Raw genomic sequence first — 20668 nt, forward strand, 5'->3', positions numbered from 1 at the left:
CATCAAATATAAGGGAGAGAGGTACTAAAAACTACCAGTTTTTTAGACTTGCAGTTGAAAAGCTCTCTCGGAGAAGACAAAGTTTGGAATTTTCAATAAACAGAAATAGGGCAGGAGCAGGTCCTCGACTTCTGTAGATCTATTTTCCTCATTGCCAGCTCAGCCGTTCTCACAGGAGGAGGAATCAGTTCAGAGGTTGGTCCCTGGAGTTGAAGCACTTGAAATGCTGGTCCTACCACTTCTAAACCTCCCTCATGCCTCAGTTTCCCCTCCTCACCTGGAAGTGGTGGCGAAGTGAGGAGCAGCAGGCATTGTGAGGTGCTGAGCGCCCCTAGCACTAGGCGACAGACAGCACAAGGACCACCTTGCTGGGTCAGCATGCAGTGTGGTGTTCCTGCTTCTGCCGACTTCTGAGATCCTGGGCGACTTTCTCAGCTCCCTGTTTGTAAAAATGAACATGGTATTTATTAATATAGTGTGTTGATGAAATTCCAATGGAACAGTAAGGAGATAATGGTTTATTGGTCGTTATTATTATAGCACAAATGATTTAACTATACGTTTTTCCCAAATTTAATTAAACATATTCATTTTCCCTATGAGCTTATATTAGCTTACAGCAGAGCGGGTGTTTATTATGTACATTTTATATGTTTATAATACCATAGATATTAAAAAATCAATGTTTTCCTTTAAAAACATTATGTAAATAAACATTAATATTCGTCACAAGATTTCAAAGCTAAAATTACTTTTTAATTGTTTACTGTAATAGATGACATGGGAATAGGATTGTGCCATCTCTGCAGTCATTGCCTCTTCAAAATTGGCTTTTAAAGTAACAGAAAAACTTGCAAATTGGGGATCAGCCATCTGGGATTCTGGTTCTGCTTTGTCATGAAGCTCTTTGTCCTAGATTCTTTTCTGCCCCCAAATGACACTGTTGCCTGACACCATTGTTAAAATCTTGATTGCCTGACAGCAAGACAGATTGTATCAGAAAGGTCTAGAAGCCTGAACCTAACCTCCATGGTAGCAGCACTAGGCACCATCTTGGCAGGGAGATGGGAGAGACTGCTGGATGGGGGTGCTGTTGAGTGTGGTCATCACTTCCATGAGGAGTGACCACCATCAAGCAAGAGACGAATGAATTCTTGGACTTTAATCCACAGCCTACTGCCCATTAAATGGATAGGCAGGTAGGATAGGCAGTTATCCCTTCCCCAAAGGGCAGGTGTTCCTTCTCTGTTCTTCCTTTTTAAAAAGAACACACTGAGTCTTTCCTGACCCAGTTCTCTCATTGTTAGACCCGGATGCACCATGATGGCTACGGTGACATCATAATATCTCCAAGGACAAATTGGTTACCACTCTGTGTCTTACACTAGGAAGAAATGTCTTAGAAAATGTCATATAAATGACCATTGGAAAATGACTCGATGCTAGCCTACCACAGTGACCTGATAAAATGCATATTTCTATTTTTGTTTATGAACAAGACTAATATCTCTCCCCTGTCTCTCTTTTGTGTTTGTGTGTGTGAGAGAGTATATAAGTTTTTGTGTGTGCATATGTGTGTCGGGGTGTGTGTGCTTGTTTATGAAGGGCAGAGGTCAACTTCAGGCAACCTCCCCAATCACTTTCCACCTTAGTTTTTGAGATATAGGGTCTCTCACTGAAACTGGAGCTCACCAATTTGGGTAGAATGTCCGGCTGGCCAGCCCTAGGTGTCCCCCTGCCCCGATCTCACTAGCAGTAGGGTTGCAGGTGCTTGCTGTGTGCTGGACTTTTACACAGTAGCTTGCGACCCAAACTCAGTTCTTCCGATTTTCGAGCTACGCTCTCACCCGATGGGCTGTCTTCCAGTTCTGCCATCTCTCTGGATGCATGCCAGCTCTCTGCACTTAGAGCAGAAATTAAACCTTTGCCTGAGAAGTTCCTACTGTGCTTCAGCTTTTTCCACTCTAAGCTAAAAGATCCTTCCTTCCACACGACCACGTTCCAGATGCATGAGATGGCTCACTAGCTTCATGTCTACATGCCTCAGTGTCCCCACATTAAAGAGCTGGTAATTCTGAACTAGCTAATGTGTTGGCTTGACAAAGTCTGAGTTCTTCATACTGCACATGGTTCTGAATGCCTGTGGACACACTGTTTGGGAGCATGGGATATAGTAGCAACAAAAAAGGAAAGGAATATTTATTCTCATGGAGTTTCTATTCCATGGGGAAAGAGATAATGAAGACTTACCAGAGTAAGAAAGTGCACTTTGTTAGACAATGATAAGTCCTAAAAAGAAGAGAGTAGGAGGTGCCCACTGTTCAAAGGAATAATGCTCGTGTACTGGGAGAGCAGCTGAACAGAGGGAATTTTAAACAGGTGATGGAGAAACTGGCACATGAATATTGACTAGGAGCAGTTAAGAGTCAACCATGGAGTCACTGTGGGATGAACACGCCAGGCAGAGGGAATGGGCAGCTCAAAGTCCTGGGTGGCAATGCTGCCAGCAGCTTGGTGCTAATGGGGCCACATGAAAGTCAAAAGAGGAACCTAGGAGGTGGTCAGAAATATGAAGAATGGGTACAGAGGACCCTGGAGGCCGTGATCAAAAAAGCAAGGCTTTTTTTCTGATTTTCTGGCTGGCAATATAGTTCAATTGGTAGAGATCTTGCCTAGAATGTATGACGCCCTGGGTTCAACCCCCAGCAACATAAAAAGTCAAGTGTGGTGGTATACAGACTCAGGAGGTGGATGCAGGATAGTCAGAACTTCAAGGTTATCCTCAGCTATGTAGAGAGTCCAATTCCAGTCTGGGATACATGATAACCGATCTTTAAAAAAAAGACATAATGTAATAATAATAAGTGATAAAAGTGAAAGATGTTGGCTACATGCAAATGAAAAACATGGAAGTTCTTGGGGTTGGCTTTTCTTGGTGATTATAAGTAAACAATGCTAATAAAATGGAGTCAGGTGGAGGCTGGCAGCAGGTGGAGGCCAAACAGCGACCAGAAGCAGGAAGCAAACATTTAGAGTATCAGGAAGTTGGGGCTGCAGTGACTGTCTCTCTCAGCAGCGGGAGAAGGGCTTTAGGCAACCGAGGCATAGGATGGCAGTCTCCAGTGACAGTGGCGGTCAGCACAGTACTGTTCAGGATGGCCCAGCAGGAAGCATAGTGCCAAGCTTTCAAGGCTGGCTCTGCTGTCCAATACATCCGCTCAAACCCCTCCCCTGCCCCGCTCACTGTGTATCTTACAGAGAGGCATTTGGTGTCTCTGTACTTTGTCTCTGCTGATTACACATTGGGAATCTTAATGCTTATTTCAAGGCTTTGTGAAGATCAAACACACAATTAACAGAAAAATATTGCAAATGTAGGCTTTAATCGGTGGTAGCAACTGTCAACGGCGAGTGGCAGCCACCAAGTCACAAGGGGCATGGGGCCCAAGGGTGAGGCTCCTTCACACAGGCGTGTAGATCTCCGAATATGGTCTGTGGCAAGTTGCGGCAATGCCAAGCTCTTACAAGAAGGTCCGAAGTCGAGATTGAGGGCTTGGCTGATGAGGACAGAGGAAGGGCTATTAACACATACTGCAGTAGAGATTGCAGGATCCCACGGAACTTGCTGCTTCTCAGAGCTTATGTATTGATAAGCAACTCGGAAATGCCAGCTACAATGGGCTCTACAAGCCCAAAGCTGATGCTGGGGATGCTGCGGGCTGCTTGTTTCCCATTGTCTTCAGCTTGGATGTTATTCCAGAGCTGATCAAAGGCAGTGGTTAGAAAGGATAAAATAAATCGCACTTCTAAACAAACCACTAAAAAGTGTTAAATTGATTTAAGTAATTTGGGGAAATATTAATATTTAAAACTTGTGTGTCCGATGCATCTTTATGGCCAACTATGGCAATAATAACCATTGTTTCATTCCACCATTCTTCATTTTATAATATTGCACAATAAACTGTGTGCAAACTTATTCTTTTGCTTTGGAATAGATGTCTCAGAATGCGGCCGCTTGTTTATGTTTAAATATCTTGAATTTTATTCAGTCGATAAAAGTATACTCAATTAAGGCTTTATTATTCTCTTTGCATAGTTGAGGTGAAAAAATATTGTGTTTGGCTTTATGATTTTTAAAAACTTCTTGTCTCACATTCATTCCTTTGCAGTGAATTTGATTTTGAGCAACGTGTATTTCAGGTTCCTTCCAGTTTCAAGCGAGTTTTCTAACTTCATGATTTGGTACCTTGGGCTTATCTGAGAACATTCCTAAAATGGCAAAAGTGATTTTCATAGATTTTTTTAAATCGTAGTGGGGAGGCACAGTATAAATGGAATATTATCCATAAATGCCCCTTAGCAGCAGGAGGTCTTGGATCCCCAAATGTCCCATGCATCATCCGCTCTGACTTGGATTTACCTGGTCTGCTCAATGTGACAGTCAGGCAGATGAGAGAAGACACGCTGTGTGATAAAGACAACTCAGACGTCTGGATCACAGTGCGAGCATTCCAAGGCGTTTCTGAGCTGCTTAGACTTCTGGATCACAGTGTGAGCATTCCAAGGCGTTTCTGAGTTGTTCGTGCATTTGCACTTACCCAGCCACACCCCTGCTCCCACACCAACCTTATCTCAGGCTCCCTCTTCCTTTTCTCCCTCTCTGCTGCCTTCATCTTTCTTTGTACTCCAACAGCCTCCTCCACCTGCTTGTGTTAGCGCAGTCCTTGCTCCACTAGCTTGCAGAGGAATTCCACCAATGAGGAGACTGGTGGTCACCCTGCCTCTGCCTCCATGCCATCTCCTGCCTGTCATCGCTCAGCGCTCTGTGCCACGCTGGCTTGTTTTGTCAATAACCATTTATTTGTTGCTGGGATAGTAGCAGCCATTACATCTGACCTCCCTGTTTCATCAATTATGGATAGATTATTGGATGTGAACATCTGCCAAACCTTGCTGCTGCAGTCCCCTCCTGGCTAAGATAAGATAAAGTACTAAACTGTTGTTTATTGTCTGGCAAAACTCTACCAAGGAGCCAGGGAATCCCGAGACTACTAACACCCGTCGGCAGTCCCCAGAACGGCTTGCTGTCGCCACCACGTCCCCTAGGGGTCCAGCCATTTATTGTTTACACTTATCAAGAGTTGCTATAACCTACTTGATAAAAGCTCTTGGTGGCTTCTCATTTCCCATCAGAATGGAAATGGCTCATAAATTGTTTCCTTGTCTTTTCTGCCACCGAGGAAGGGCCATAGACAAAGCCTCCTTGGTGTGGAAGCAATCAGATGAAGCCTTTTCTACCATGTTTTATTTGAAAGGATTGGGTTCTCACATTCTGACAGGGAAGCATGACATTGCAAGCATAAATTAGGGTTTGCAGAGTTGACCAGAATAACGCCTGTGGTTAAAGGGACATTGTCCACAGAGCATCCACTCAAAATGCTTTGCAAGACTTCTGGGGATTTCTCAGAATGGGAAATGAGAATGAATTTTTATTGAATTTTGCCTTCGATGAGAAAGGAAATCTGGTGCGAGGGATTATGGCTAGATGATGGCTTCCCGCGAGAGGAGAGAGAAATCTCCTGGTAATAGGTTCATGCAAGAATATGAAAACCTCTGTGGTCTTCATGCTTGTTAAAGCCTTCTGACAAATGTAGAGCCATTCAGAACCTTTCCTGTGAGCCAGACACAGTTTCATAGAAGGCGTCCAGACGGAGGAACGTGAAAGCTGCTAACGAGAGGTGGGGCCCACTGGGCTGCTTGCTCGGCACCTGTTCCCCATGCACACACCCATGGAAAGAGTGCAGTGCTTGTCTCTCATTGTTCGTAAGGAAAATGAAGGAGGAAATGCCTGGCGTTCATTCCACAGATAGGGCCAGATTGTTCCCGTTGTTCTCAAATCGCTCCAGCCTGACTTGCTTGCTGGTCCTTAGCGTCCCGGGGCCCGGTGGGAAAACACCTGTTTGTTTGAGACCATGTCTGGACAAAGCAATCACACAGTTAGACAGGGAAGTCTCAAGTTGTTTTGAAATTCATCTACATCCTTTTAAACCTAGTTGCTGATGCTTCAGCTCTCCAGGCAGGATATCCATCCTTTCCCTTTGTCTTAGATATGAGGTACCATGCTTCTTCTTTATTTCCAGGGATCTAAGGCAAAAGTACATACCACATCTTATCACAGCTACATCAGAGTCTCAGTAGGACTTCACTCTTGACACCTTGCTCGGGTTCTACCACATCTACTTAAGAACATTCCGTGCTAACATGACTGGGATATAAGAGCCCAATGGAAAACAAGAGAAAGGGTTTCTGTCCATACCAACTCACAGTGATAGAAATTAGATGCAGAGGACACTGTGGGTAGAGCTCAGCTCGGACAAAGACAAAGACAGCTCCCTGTCAGAAAGCTCTGGAAAATCAAGAGAAAAGCAAGAAAGAACCGTGCAGGCTTCCCAGAACAGGTTGGAGGTTCCCTAGTCTAGAGGCTGGGGGAAATGGAGTCAAGACTGAGAACCAGATGCCTGCATGGTTGGAGATAAGGGCCTGCAGTCCAGCCTACCCCAGCAACTTGCAAATGCTGTCATTCCTGCATGAGCAAAGTGAGTAGCAAGGTGCATCTAATCTGATTAGATCTGACTGGCACTAAATATGATTCAGCTTGTCACAACCATCTCCAGTGTTCGTAAATAACAGAGAACTGCTACTATTTCCAATGTCATCACAGATGTAGTGCAGTCATCTGTCATACTCTTCCTCCTACTGGAGTTTGGGGTTTCTTAATTAAAGCAATACGTGGGACAAAACCCCTCAACCTTTTGCATCTTTGTCTCATCCCATTAATGAAATTACCCGTGTCTTCCACTCTGTCTCTCACCAGGGCAAGAATCTTCCCATAGTGTTTTTCATTGACAAACAAAAAGGGGGAAGGCTAAAATTATTAACCTGTCACATCAGCTCTTGATGACTATTTTGTCTCAAAGTATTCCTCAGTTTTTTCAAGAAAGAGATCTGTTCGTTACATCAAGTAGCAGAGGAGAACATAAGATGCCTGCGGCTCTGCTCAGACCACAGTTCCAGGAATCCCAAGAACAGGCAACAGTGGGCCCCACTGAGATGGGGAGACAAGGAGGCTTAGCTTTCATGTTACCCTTCAGCCGCGCTCCTTCCTCCTTCGGCTGTGTCTGCCTTGAACACCCCTTCCTCTGCCATGCCTCACCGCTCAGCAGTCTGAGTGTCGTACGAAGACGTGATTGAACTAAGCTATGCTCTAGTCATGCTCCAATCCTCCACCAAACAGGAAGTGACATCAGCACCGCATTGAGAGCAGCTTCCTGAAAATCGACTACCCTTTGGTCATGGCCTCTGAACAAAGTATAAAGCAAAGCCTCCAGTGAGTCTCCTCTGCGGGAGGTCAAAGGCAAGGAGATATTTTCTTCTGAGGAGCTGCAAATATAACTCACGCTAAGACTGGCCTGCACCTGAGAGGAGCCCCTGTGCTTTCTGACCTCTGATCTAGAATGACGAGTGAGAAGCACAGTAAGAATGTTCCCATGTGGTATCATTGTCACGGTAGGACAAGGCTGAGATGAGCAACTTTGGAAGAATCTGGAGCAGTATATTTCAGTTCAGGACTAAGGAAAGGTTCGTTTTCCCACTTGTATGTGGAATTTTATCTGTCCTGATACTGAGCTTCATTGCAACTTAGATGCGCAGAGGGGGAGTTTTAGGTAGAGACTGAAATTTTCTGGGGTCTGTTTCTATCCTTCGAAGGCTGTTGAAGGTGTGGTGTCAATTTACAGCGCATTCGGGATTATCCAGCACTGGTGTGAACCCTAAGGATGATCATGAATTTTCATCGAGTTCTTCCAGCTGTAGAGCAAATGCTTGCTGAGCCTGAAGAACAATGAGTCTGTATTGATTACCTCTTAAGACTAGCAGGTTACCACCGTAAACCCGCCTCTTGCTTGCTGTTCTTCTTGTGCAGTGACAGTTAAAACAGTCAGTTCCGGGGATCTCAGCACACTCTAGCGAGGAGACAGTGTAAAGATTTCAACTGAATTGAAATGCTTTGCTGTTTTATTTCTTTAAACTTTAAAAGAGAATAAAATAATTCCATCAGGGATATTTTGTAAGATTTATTTTATTTATGTGTCTGTGTCTATATGAGTGTATACACACACGTGTGTGTGTGTGCCTATGCTCACCTAAAAACCAGAAAAGGATCTTAGGTCCCTTGAAGCTAGAGTTACTGTTGTTTTCAGGGTGCCCAGACTGTTATTCGGGTTCTGGAATCTGAGTTCTAGTCCTCATGACTGCCCAACAGGTGTTCTGAAGCACTGAGCCATCTTTCCAGTCCCTGATCAGGAATTATTTTATTTCCAAGTGTGTGTGTGAGTGTGTGTGTGTGTGTGTGTGTGTGTGTGTGTGTGTGTGTAGGAACCTAGAGAGTCCAGAAGATGATGTTGGAGTCCCTACAGCTGGAGTTATAGGCCACCTGTTGTGGGTGCTGGGAACAAAATTTGGGTCCTCTGGAGAGTTGAATGCTCTTTTAACCTCTGAGCCGTCTTCTCCCTGATCAGAAATTCTTAAGCTAACACTAAATTATTGAAAACAAGTAGAATATGCCTTACATGACTGAAGACATCAGCCTAGAGTCCTAAACTCCAAATTGTATTTCTAGAATGGAGAATTCTAGGCTGTTCACTCCACCGCCTTCATATTGCAGAACTGGGAAATAAAATCCTCAGGACGAAACTTCTTGTCTAAGAGCACACAGATCTGGTCAGTCAGGGGAAAGCGGAACACACATTTCTCACACTCAGCCCTTTCTGCCCACATCACACAACCTCGGGTTGTGCGCTAGACAGCACCGGTCATCAACGAGGGGCAGATGGGCTCAGCGGTGAACAATGGCTTTCAAGAACAAAGAATGCAGAGTTAGGGGCAGCAAAGTCGACTGCCTCCGACTGAAGGAGAGAATTTCAGAAAAGACGAGGGAAGCTACTTCTGCAAAGATGACCAAGTCATGCCCTCAGGTGCTCCGCTCAGGGTAGCATAGCTGTAGGAAAGTGTCAATGTGTTTATGACAGACACATCAGCTGGGGCTTTCCCGAAAGCACATGCGAACCCTACCCCGTTCTCAGCATTTCCTACAATGCCTCTCTCCATCTCCAGGAAGATAGCCCTGGATGCTGGAGATGCCCTGGCTGGTCACAGCCTGCTGCTGCAGTGCCTGTCAGAAGTCATTAGCCACTGATTTCTTTGACTAATGTTGCAGCTGACTGTCTGCATCGGGCTCAGACACTGCAAATGACGCAGAAGCAGCCTCTCTGCTCGCCAACTGTGAGATGCTAAAGGGGCGAGCATGCCAGAAATCAGAATAAATGTATTTCCAATAAGATTTGACAATGGGTTCAAGCTCACGGTGGCAAACCTGACTTTTCAATTTTTCTGTGTTTATTATTTTATTATTATGCTAGTAAAAATCAGTATTTTTTTTTTTGCTTCAAAGCAAGCAGTGAGCTGGGATTAATGCCGAACTTTTGTCATGAAATGGTACCATCTGGGGCTTCTCTAGGGTGTGGATAGCAAAATTTAGGTGTATTACCTTTTTATAGTGATCAAGTGGAAGAGAAGTTAAAAACTGTGCCCTGGGCAGTCACTCATAACTCCTTTACAGACGTATCTGCTGAGTGTCCTTCATAGCTTCACAGACGATGGTGCATCCAAGTGGGCTTATTTTGACTCTTCTTGTCCTCTGAGATTTGGGTGGGGGAGGACCAGGAGGAAGCATTTAAATGTGGCTAAACGGTAGTAAACTCGTTCTTCCTTGTCTCCAAATTTGCTGAAAAGCTGGGTGGGGAACACAGCCATGCCTCTGGATTAGAAATTGTTATATGGAGATGGACAAATTCACCTTGGTGCCCCACAAGGTGCAATCTTGGCTTAGCAGGTGGGAGCTACAGATCTTACCTCAAATCAACCTATAGTTTGTTTATGAAGCTTTCTGGTGAGCATGTGGCTAACTTCCCAAGAGAATAGTTTCCAGTCGGGAAAGCTGTTTAAGCAGAGGCTGGGTCAGGCTGGGTCAGACTGGGTCAGGCTGGGTCAGGGTTTCTCACCAGTGAAACTACTGGCATTTCAGGCCAGGCAATTCTTTACCATGGGGGTGTATGGTGTATACTGCAGAGGTGTGTACCAGCAATCCTCCCCTAATACTAACAACAAGAAGTATTTCCAGATGTTGCAAGATGTCCCTCCGCTTGAGACGGGCTAGGTTAGATGAGGATGAGGGAAAAGCCAGGGTGTTTCTTCACTCAAACCTTTGATAAATACTTTAAATATCACATCACACAGGGACCCTTCTAACACTCCTTCAAGGAAGACTTTGTTTCCATTCCACCTAAGGAAGTAAGTTCAGGGAGATGGAGCTGCTTGACACGTGACATTCAGTTCCTTAGTAGACCAGCCGATGCTGTGGTATTCAGAGGAAATCTGAATACTCAGTGGGAGATTTGATTAATGCTTGCATGAGCCCCCTCCATGGCCTTGGTAATGCTTGCACAAGGTCTGTTGGTGGCCTGCTCTATGCCTCCTCAGTAGGAGTATTTCTGCCAGCTCAGGAAGAAAGAGGGGGTGAAAGAGAGTGGCAAATGATGACAGGAAAAATATTTTTAAATACCCCCAAATGTGAATTTTAAAATGAATTAGTGATCTTGGGGTGGCTTTTTCAGTAAAGCCCTTGCCTCAAAATATGTGGACCTGAGTTCAAGCCCCAGAACCCATGCAAAGCTACCCTGCTTGACATGTGACATTCAGTTCCTGTAGTCCCAGTCCTGGAGGCGATGACCGAGAAGCTCACTGTCACTGGCCGATTGGTTTGGCCTAATTGGTGAGCTACAGGCCAGTGAGAGACCTGGCCTCAGACAGGGTTAGATGGCATTCCTGGGGTTGCCTCTGGTCTCCACGTGCACAAACCTCCATATGCATATACAACATACACACACGTATAAAAATAAGAAATAGCATCCATTGACATAGGCATCCCATTTCATGTGGGCTATACTCTAGACCTTCTTGATGGTTTCTTTGAGTTGTCTCCTTGTAGAAACAGTGGTAGTGAGGGTCACCAGCAGGACCAGGGGCTTATTTAAATCTCAGGCCGTTGCCTGGGAGACCTGGTAGACTGATTTGAGCTGTCCGTGCTCAGAGATACGTGAGGAGAGAAACGAAACAAGTTCTGTGCCCTTGTGCTAGACACAGGAACAAGTGCCCCCAGTTTCAAGGCACAGGACGTGCACTGGCTCTGGCATGACCGTGGATGTGGGGACTCTGGCCAAGCTCCTCAAGCTGCCCTGAGAAGAGACACAGAGATCACAGTTGCTCATAAAGTGCTGTGTTAGCGCTCTCTCAGGAACAGGATGAAGAGCTACAGCCAACGGCCTGCCCGGTTTCCCCAGCAACAAATAAATCGCAATCAAACTGATAAGTTGTAATTTGAGGGTTTTTTTTTGTTTGTTTGTTTGTTTTTTTGAGACAGGGTTTCCATGTGTAGCCCTGGCTATTCTGAAACTAGCTCTGTAGACCAGGCTGGCCTTGAACTTACAGAGATCAATCTGCCTGCATCTGCCTCCCTGGGTGCTGGGATGAAAGGCGTGAGCCTCCATCGCCCAGCGTAATTTAAGTTTTCGCTTAATATTATCAGTTAAAACTAGGATTACTCATTCTTCATTACTAGGTAAGCTTTGAAGCCGATGTTCCTGCCGGGTATTGCTGCATCTTCATTCCCTGGCACAAACCCTTCTTTCTCGGTGCTATCGTTCATTCTGTTTCAGGACAGTTGCTCAAGCTCCTGACTCCTGGACCCACTCCTGTTCTTCTTAAATGGAGACCGATGTCCTCTTCATACGAAGCTTCTTGTTCTATTTCCTCTAGAATTCCTACAAATTTCTAGAATTGCCTCATTCACTAATTTAATTACAAGTTTTCTTCCATCCCTCCAAACCTAGTGCTGGCTGCACAGGGCCGGGGACAGTTTTATAGTAGGTTTTTAGCACCTAGAGAACAGCTTGGCTTCTGGAAGGTTCTGTATCTTTATTCCTTTGCATAGATTCAATGTATAATGCCGACCCCTCTGGAAGGTCTTCACGAGCAGAGATGTGACTTTATAGCTGGTTACCATTTGGAATGGAATGCGCTGGCTGAACTCTGTGGATAGTTCCAGCCACTGGTTCTAAAGTCTGGACAATATGGCAAAAGTGGTACCAGGAGGGGATTAAGGCAGCAGAGTGTTACCTCTGCCAGTGTCGCCTCTGCTGTGACGCTTCCACGCCACCGGATACATGAGCTGACCTTCTCCACTCTGGTGGCATTAAGTTGACATAGCAGTGTACCAGATCAGTGTTTCTCTTTCTTCAAGGCTCATGAGCTTCACTGACTATATATTTGACTTCTTCATCCATTCGGATACCATACACCTAAGGATTCCTGCTTCTCTGACTTATGTTGGTAGATTTTAACCATCCAGGCTATAGATATGTGTCCAACATATTCACAGCCCAAGTCTGTTGAACCAAGTGTCCTTCAGATTTCCACAGCTGCTGCTAGAACCCCATGCATCTTCTTACGTGATGTGTCCTGTGGAAACAGCCCCACTCTTTGGTTTTTCTCACTGATTTCAATTAACCAATACTTGCTAGCAACCTGTACATCACAGCTTATCTACTGTCAGAGTCAGATAAGGGTTCCTGTTAGACTTCTGGCAGTGTTACAGAATACCTCCTTTAGACAAGATAATGAGGAAGTATGCTCGGGGTAATGTCTTCAGAGGTGTGTGCCTGTCCTTGGAACTAGAGGCTTCTCTTTTAACCTGGACCCACAGCAACTTTTAAAATAACTACTCAGAGGCTTAATATTAATTATAAAAGTTTGATCAATGGCTCAGGCTTATCATTATCTAGCTCTTATTATTTTAAATTAATTCATTTCTATTAGTTTATATGTTACCATGAGGTTTGTGGCTTGTGGCTCCTTCTGACTCCATCTTCTTTCTCCCTGTATTCTATTTGGCTCTCCTGCCTAGGTATATTCTGCTCTGTCAAAGCATCTTTTTTATTATCCAATGATAATAAAACATATTCACAGAATACAGAAGGGCATCCCACATCACATCCTTGGAGGGGGCGTGGAGGCCAGGAAAGAACGAAAGAGAGCCTGCACTAAAGGGCTTTCCCTTTCTCCCCTTTTATTTCATCACAGGCCTTACTTAGTCTATGAAAGGGTGCTAGCCATGTTCAGGGTTGGTCAGTCCCTGCTAGTCCACCCTCTCCAGAGATGCCCCTCACACACACCTGGGGCCACACCTCTTCATGGGGTCAAGGTGACAAGATTGACCATCACAGTAGCTTGGCACAATCAGTGTAGACACTTCTGTCTCCCACAGAATTTGCAATTCCATGATATTTTCCTACTTAAAGTCATATATTTTCTTTTTACTTTGATAAGAACTCCTTACTCCCTCCATCCTGCATCTCCTTAAATGTCTCCCACATATATTTGTCTTCTCTTGAGCTCGTGTTTCTAGGGCAAAGAAATCCCTCTGAGAGTAGATCCTCCATAAGATGCCCAGTATGGCTCTCTAGTACGTCAACGCTTCCCTATTTGGCAAAAAATGAGCCATATCTTTCCAACTGCCTATGTGGCTCCTGGTTCTAGGGCTACTGTTTAAACAAACACCACATTCTCTCAAGCCACACGTAAAATTGGTTGTCTTCACTTTGGGGGGGGGAGGGAATTCCTGCCAGGGGTACTCCTGGAGGCTGGTAAGGGGAGCTAGAACTCTTATCTAGTATGCAAACTACATGGCATGATGTGTGGAATCCCGGGAACCGAATGACAGCTTCTGGCTGTCTTCCATAGTGATGAAATTAAATACAAAGAGCTCTCTTGGCCTGCATGTTGGACTATGGAACAGACGTGGAAGAACTAAGGCCTACATCTCAATAATCTCAAACTCAATACTCTGAGTTTGAGGCTGAGTGTCTCTAGTTCCAGTGGCTCAAGAGCCTAAGGCAAGGATGCTTGACCCCAGAGTATGAGGCCAGCTTGGGGAACAGCACGAGATCCCTTCTCACAGAAGAGGTGGTGATGAGCAAGAGAAAGAGGGAACACTTGGGTCAGTTGTTTACTCGGGAGACCATATTCATCACTATAAAGAAGCCAAAGGGCAACTAGGAACATGAGTGAGTTTCGGGGTGTAGGCTGCTTATGCCCCGGAGAATCCTGCCTCGGATCATTGCTGATTTACACAGTCGCATCAGCACAAAGCCCGGACTAGTGGGTAATCTATAAATGTTCTCAGTGTTGAAAATACGTCTCCATTGTAAGATTCCCTAAGCTTAAAAATAGTGCTGGAGTCACAGTGACAGTTTCTACTCAGAAAGAGCAAATGGACTAGCTGAGGCACAAAATATATTAATAGCCAGTCTTTAATCTGAGATTCTAGAATGTCATCTAAAAATATGTGGGCCAAAATAAAGTTCCATAGAGTCTCTTTCTATACATTTTGGGCATCAGTTCAACAAGGTTCCCTTGTTTTAAACTTTAAAAAAACATTCAGAGGTTCTGTGTCACACCTCAGAAGATGCTCTGCGGAGTCACCTCAGGTTAAACCCGTGAATTGTCAGCTGTGAGGACAGGATGAGAAGAATAGCCTCAGGTTTCTGCAGAGCTTCATCAGGAAGCCTAAAAATAAGGATCAAGGGGTGTTATATATTCCAAAACCGCTAAGGGCGGGTTAGAGACAAGGTTCATAGGTAGAAAGCTTGCTGTGCATGTGTGGGACCTGGGTTTAGATCTCCAGCACCTGTGCAAAGCCAGATATGATAGCGCGTGTGTAAGTGCAGACGTGGTGGCGAGTGTGTAAGTGCAGACGTGGTGGCGAGTGTGTAAGTGCAGACGTGATGGCGAGTGTGTAAGTGCAGACGTGATGGTGCGTGTGTAAGTGCAGTATTTCTGCAACAAAACAGGGGTTGGAGAACTCTGTGGGAACGTGTGGGCTAGTGTTACACAGTGAGAACAAGAACCCTGTTCCTAAAAGGTGAACGGTGAGGTCGGAAACCTGAGGCCGTTCTCTGGCCTCACACATGTGCCATGACATAAGTGTACCCACATTCACACACATGAACACACACACAAAAGCTTTAAAAATTGATGAAAATATATTGTGTACATTCTTTTTGTTTATATGCTTTTGAACATTATTTCCATAAAACAATAACAAGTTGGGAGGTTGTTGGGTGGACCCCCGTTATACACAGGACAAAGCACCACTCTGTATCTTATAACTAAATGCAATCATTGCTTGTCAATTAAAACTATTGACAGTATTTTTAAAATTTAGAACTTTGTGGGCTTAACAAGAATCAGAATACCAGGCCTGATGTAGACCCATAGATAGGTTTCAACATGAGCAATCTCTTGTAAACCACAGGAGAGCTGCTTCTAGTGAGGAATCACGATAGTCTCATGGAGTTATTTTCCGAATGTTAACTGCAGAAATAACGGTGAATGGAGCATGAGAGCAGCTGGGGAGGGGACTGTCTCAGGGAGGAACAAGACGAGCAAATGGGAGAGGGGTTCAAGGCAGGGTAGTATGTGGGTGTAGAAAAGAACATCAGCCCTGACTTAGTCCTCAAGCCCTTGGAGCTGTCTGTCTGACAGACGGGTGCCCCACCCCCACCGGCTCACTCTCTCAAACGCCATAAAGTGACTTCTCTAATTCTTTTTCTAGAAAATGTGCAAAAAGGATTTTCATAGAGGTCTTTGGAGACTTCTTGTGTCCTCATGTGTGTAATAGGTTGGGTCACATAACAATAAAGGGAGAGGACAGAGGGGGATGCTGGCTTCTGTATTTCCCTCCTCTGGCCAGGGAGTAGAGTGAGGAATTAGAAATGACAATCACAGCACAGCAATGATGTCAGTGCTCAATGAAATTAAGATCATATGTTTGGCGGTGGCAGCTGTAATCTTTTGATTATCAGGGAGATCGCTGGCAATGAAGCACATTTGTAAGGAGTATTTTTAGTGTGCCCTGTGCACATAGCATGTGAGACAAGCCTCTCCTAGATGACAGATTCAGAGAAGGCCCTCACCTAAATTCATCCTTTCCAAAGAGCTATGTATAGAAAGAACCATGAGACTTGAACTACTATAGCAGAACATTCTAATCTGCCTGATATTACCTTAGGTAATAATCTCCATATTTTAAAATAATGCTGTAAACCATTCAATTATTTATTCGCATCTACATTATGTAAACGGAAGGGTTTGGAGAACTGAGATGGTTTGATAAAAAAAAAATTTACAAAACTAAGACTTCACTGTCATGGCTCAAAGAGATGGCCACGAAACAAGCCACGGCACAGACAAAAATAAAGCAAGCCAGGGTGAATCTTTAATAACCAAAAAAATTAGATGATTAAAATGATGAATTTTCCTCTTCTCTGTGATGTGGATGTGGACAGGCTTCCCGCTCAGCATGCTCCTCTCCCCATAGGTGCTGCGCAGGTACAGCGAGATTGCTGCAAGCATGGATGATGATCTGAACCTGGGGAGAGCCTACGAGGCGATGGCCAAGGTCCTGCAGAGGTAAGTCAGCCCAGCCTCGTCCTGCTGTCACTGTGGATTCACCCAGCTGTGAAAGACTTAAATTGTTTGAGGTCTGTCGCTTTCCATTACTGCCTGCTTAAATTTTAAGCAGTGCCCTTCTTAAGTGACCCTTTGATGGTAAGTTACGGTAAACCAGTGTGGTGTTTTAAAAAGACGCATCCAAAGTCGTCTTTGTCTGCCCCTCCATTGGGTTAGCTCCCTTTCTTTTCTGTGAGTTTAGTGATGACCTTGAATGAACCCGAGAAGGAAAGAAATCAGGTCACATCTCTCATAGCCAGGGATGCAGAGAGCCTGTACCAGACACTGCACCTGGATGCTGTGACCTGTTAGCCTTTCCCGAGTTCTTCAGGAAGTATTCCCATTTACACTTCTGCCACACTTCTTTCATTAAGCAAACCTGGGTTAACAGTTGGGTGCAAACCAGGGTTTCCAACATTTTATCTGAAACCGAAAAGTCCATAAACATCTCTGAGAAGAGCTCTGATACTGCCTTTGGTAGAAAACTTGGTGGCTGCCCCTCACTTATGGTATTGCAGCCACTGTGTGATCTAGTTCACCATTGTGTGTGTGTAAGCCACTCACTATACCAAAAGTCATCAAACACAGTCTTTTTTCAGTATGTCAACCTAGAGCCAAAATATAGCCTGTTCATCATCATCATCATCATCATCATCATCATCATCATAGTAACAGGTATAAAGTTGCCACATTGTAACTTCTTTGTATTTATCTTCCATTGTAAATATATACAGGGCAGTCTGAAAAGGTGGGGATGTTATTTAAAGACATTTAATGCTTATATGTTGCATTCTACTTTTAAGTAGAATCATTGCATAAATATTACTAATATAGGAAACAATGCTTAAAAATGCTGAGACCAATGAAATGGAAGGTAAAATAGTAGTTAAAACCTGGTCACTATTGGGCAAATGTCTTAGAAAAAGGTGTACAGATGAGAGTGTGGGTGCTCATTGGAGAGAAACAGGGCCAGCCAGTCACACATGAAGAAAGCAAGCAAATACACATGGTGACCAGTCCCCAAGAGACCAGCCAGCTGGACTCACGAAAGCTCTAGTCTCTAAATAGCAGCTAAGATGCTATTGGTTAGAATTCAACTTAATATCTGTTTGGACTTCTGTACCCTGTGCACTTCTTTGTCTAGTTCATTTCAACTATTAAACTACTTGCCTCCGGTATCATCACTGCTGCAAATCAGTAGAAAACAGTTGAGTTTTTTTTTTTTTTTTTTTTGAGGAAGCTTATTGTTGGTGGGTGGTGGTTTTGTTTTTATTTACTTTTTGTTTTATTTTTTATTATGTAGGCATGTTTTATATGTGTGTATACCTGTGGAACATATGCATGCCTGGAGTCCACAGGAGCCACAATAGGAAGAGATCAGATTCCCTGGGACTAAAGTTAGAGGTGGTTGACAGCCATCATGTGGATGCTGGGAATTGAACCTGCTCTAGACGAGCAGTCAGTGCTCTAACTGCTGAGCCTTCCCTCCCTCCCCTAGAGAATAGTCGAATTCCTCATATCACTTTGTAGTGACAAGCCTGGTCTAAATTCACACAGGAATATTAAAGTGTCCTTCACGTGCTTATAAAGTCATTCTTACAAAGGGAGATTCCCATTGCATCCTGTACAGCCAAAGAGATTAAACTCCTGAGGGATTAGTTTCCCTTAAAACCTTTTCTGAGCATTTGCTGTGCCATGGGACACTCGACGCTGGCTTCAAGTTATCTGCACAGGTTTGCTGTGTGTGTCATCTGGAGATTTCCGGTCTGTGCCTCAGGATCTGAGTTCTGGATCTGTCCAGTCAATGCTTGGGGGAAAGTTGAGTGGTTATCTGATAATTCTGATGCAGTCTCTACCGTGTCCAAGGTGGGAAGCCTGCAGTGTATGTGACAGGCCAGGTAGCAAGTTTTAATGAGTGGGGAAAATATTTCTTTTACATTCTCAGCAACGCTGCAGACAAAGCCCCGGGAATGGCCCTGTTGGGAAAGTGCTTGTTGGGAAAGCATAGAAACCCATGTTCAGATCTCCAGCGTCCACCTAAAGGCCAAAGTTGTACCTGCTCTAATCCCAGTGCTGCAGAAGTCAAGACAGGCATCTGCCCTGGGGCTTGCTGGAGAGCTAGTCTAAGATGAGTTCCAGGCTCTGTAAGAGACCCTGTCTCATAAGAAAATAGTGTAGAGATGCCAGCAATGGTGGCGCACACCTTTAATCCCAGCACCCGCGAGGCAGAGACAGGCGGGGCTCTGTGAGTTTGGAGCCAGTCTGGTCTACAAAGCTAGTTCTGGGACAGCCTACAGGCTACACAGAGGAACACTATCTCAAAGAAAAAAAATTGTTTGGAGAGAATCAAGAAAGACTCCTAATATCATCCTCTGGCACATACACAGACACACAGAGAGACAGAGAGAGACAAAGAGACACAGAAAAGCAGATACACATTTTACTTTTATGCCAAATAAAACTGATAATCCACGTAGAAATTGCCTTCTGCTATAGTAAAGCCTTCAGTGATTTGTGCACATGGCAGACAAGAGTCCTTAATTTTGTAATGCCACGTACACTACTATGCAGTGTGTAGGAGGGAACAGAAATGCGTCTTCTGAAGCCATAGGAGAAAATACCCCAGGCCAACCTTCCCAACGCTGAGCTGCCATGTTGCAGCCCTGGTTCACGGGAGCATTCGGGGAGCATGGCCCTGGCCACAGCTAGACTCTGTTGACATTTCTTGAGTGTTCAAAACAAAACATTCTGGACAGCAACAGCACTGGCTGTTTGGAAAGTTTTAATGTAAACCAAGTCTATTAAGCTGTCAAAACCTTACTTGTTTTGTGGTCATTTTTAGGATAATGTTACTCTGGGAGGGTGGTATTAACTTTACTGAGAGTACCACACATGTGCAAGCACACACAAGTACATACATGACAACCCCGCTCACCGTCCTCAACTATCCTTCTGTCTCAGCAGGCATCACACAAAAGGCAACACAGGCAAACCAGAACAACTGTGGCAGTGGTGGCTGAGAAATAAATCAGGTTGTGTGTGAAGCTTGGCATTCCCCCTAAATCTCTTCTTCCTAACCTGCGTGATGGCACCAGTTTCACTAATGACAGCCCTAAGTCTATAAACATATTTTATCTCTTTAAAGGAAATGGAAGGGGATCGCCATGTCTAGGGTAAGTGGTGTCTAAGGCCGTCAGCCGACCGTGTATGAGAGCTGTATAAGCTGGAAGCTCCTGAAATTCTTACATGAATTTATATTACGCCTTCTCTGGGAAGCATGCCATTCTCTCAGATTCGGTGATATGGAGTTACCCTTTGGTATTGCTCAAGCCAGACCTGGTGTGACATCGTCCGAGAGGTCTAGTAGCGGACAACCTATTTTCTGTCAGCATAAACAATACACGCTGCATATGGTCGTATACACATTTACAATGCCATTTCTTCCCTACTTGAAACAGCACCGAAGAGAAGAATCAGTTCCGAAAGAGCCGCATGACACTCTAAGACACTACACAATAGTCAGCTGGGATTCATAGTGGAAAGCCAGCTGAGAGAGCACCAAGGAAATATTCTGTTATTGTGCTGACGGTTTGGGGAGAGATGGTTGAGATGGTTCAAGTGCATGCGCTTTCCTGATGGAATGTGCGTGCTTGTATGTTCTCATCTATGAATTCACTTACTGACATGCGCAACTCTTCAACACAATATGGAAAACTACTCAAAAGAACCCAGACAAAAGCTACACTGGCCACAGCTCTCCCACTTCTGGGCTCGGTTTGTGCCCATTGTAAATTTCCTCACACACTCAAGTTAAATGATTTTCTGGAAACTTTTCACAGTGAAGACCTTCAGATCAATACCAACAAAGTTTCCAGTGTGAAAATTACCTTTCTGTTAGAGCCAAAGATTAATTTCCTCTTGCGTGAGAGAAACGACACGCCCTAGTAATTTTCATAGATTCTCTAAAATGGAACAGCCAGGC

The 20668-nt window shown here is 44.5% G+C and overlaps 1 protein-coding gene across 2 annotated transcripts in view; it reads left to right on the plus strand.

Annotated features, from left to right (window-relative positions):
• Positions 1-20668, plus strand: part of Ttc29 (tetratricopeptide repeat domain 29) — a 183190-nt gene that overhangs the window by 81743 nt on the left and 80779 nt on the right. For both annotated transcript variants that reach the window (XM_050161518.1, XM_050161519.1), the window contains exon 9: positions 16556-16647. In XM_050161518.1, coding sequence (XP_050017475.1) covers positions 16556-16647 — 92 coding nt within the window. The remainder of the gene's footprint in view (positions 1-16555; positions 16648-20668) is intronic.

This window comes from Alexandromys fortis, unplaced genomic scaffold (genome assembly GCF_014885135.2).
Source record: "Alexandromys fortis isolate MF-2015 unplaced genomic scaffold, M_Fortis_MF-2015_v1.1 scaffold_127, whole genome shotgun sequence".
Taxonomy (NCBI): domain Eukaryota; kingdom Metazoa; phylum Chordata; class Mammalia; order Rodentia; family Cricetidae; genus Alexandromys; species Alexandromys fortis.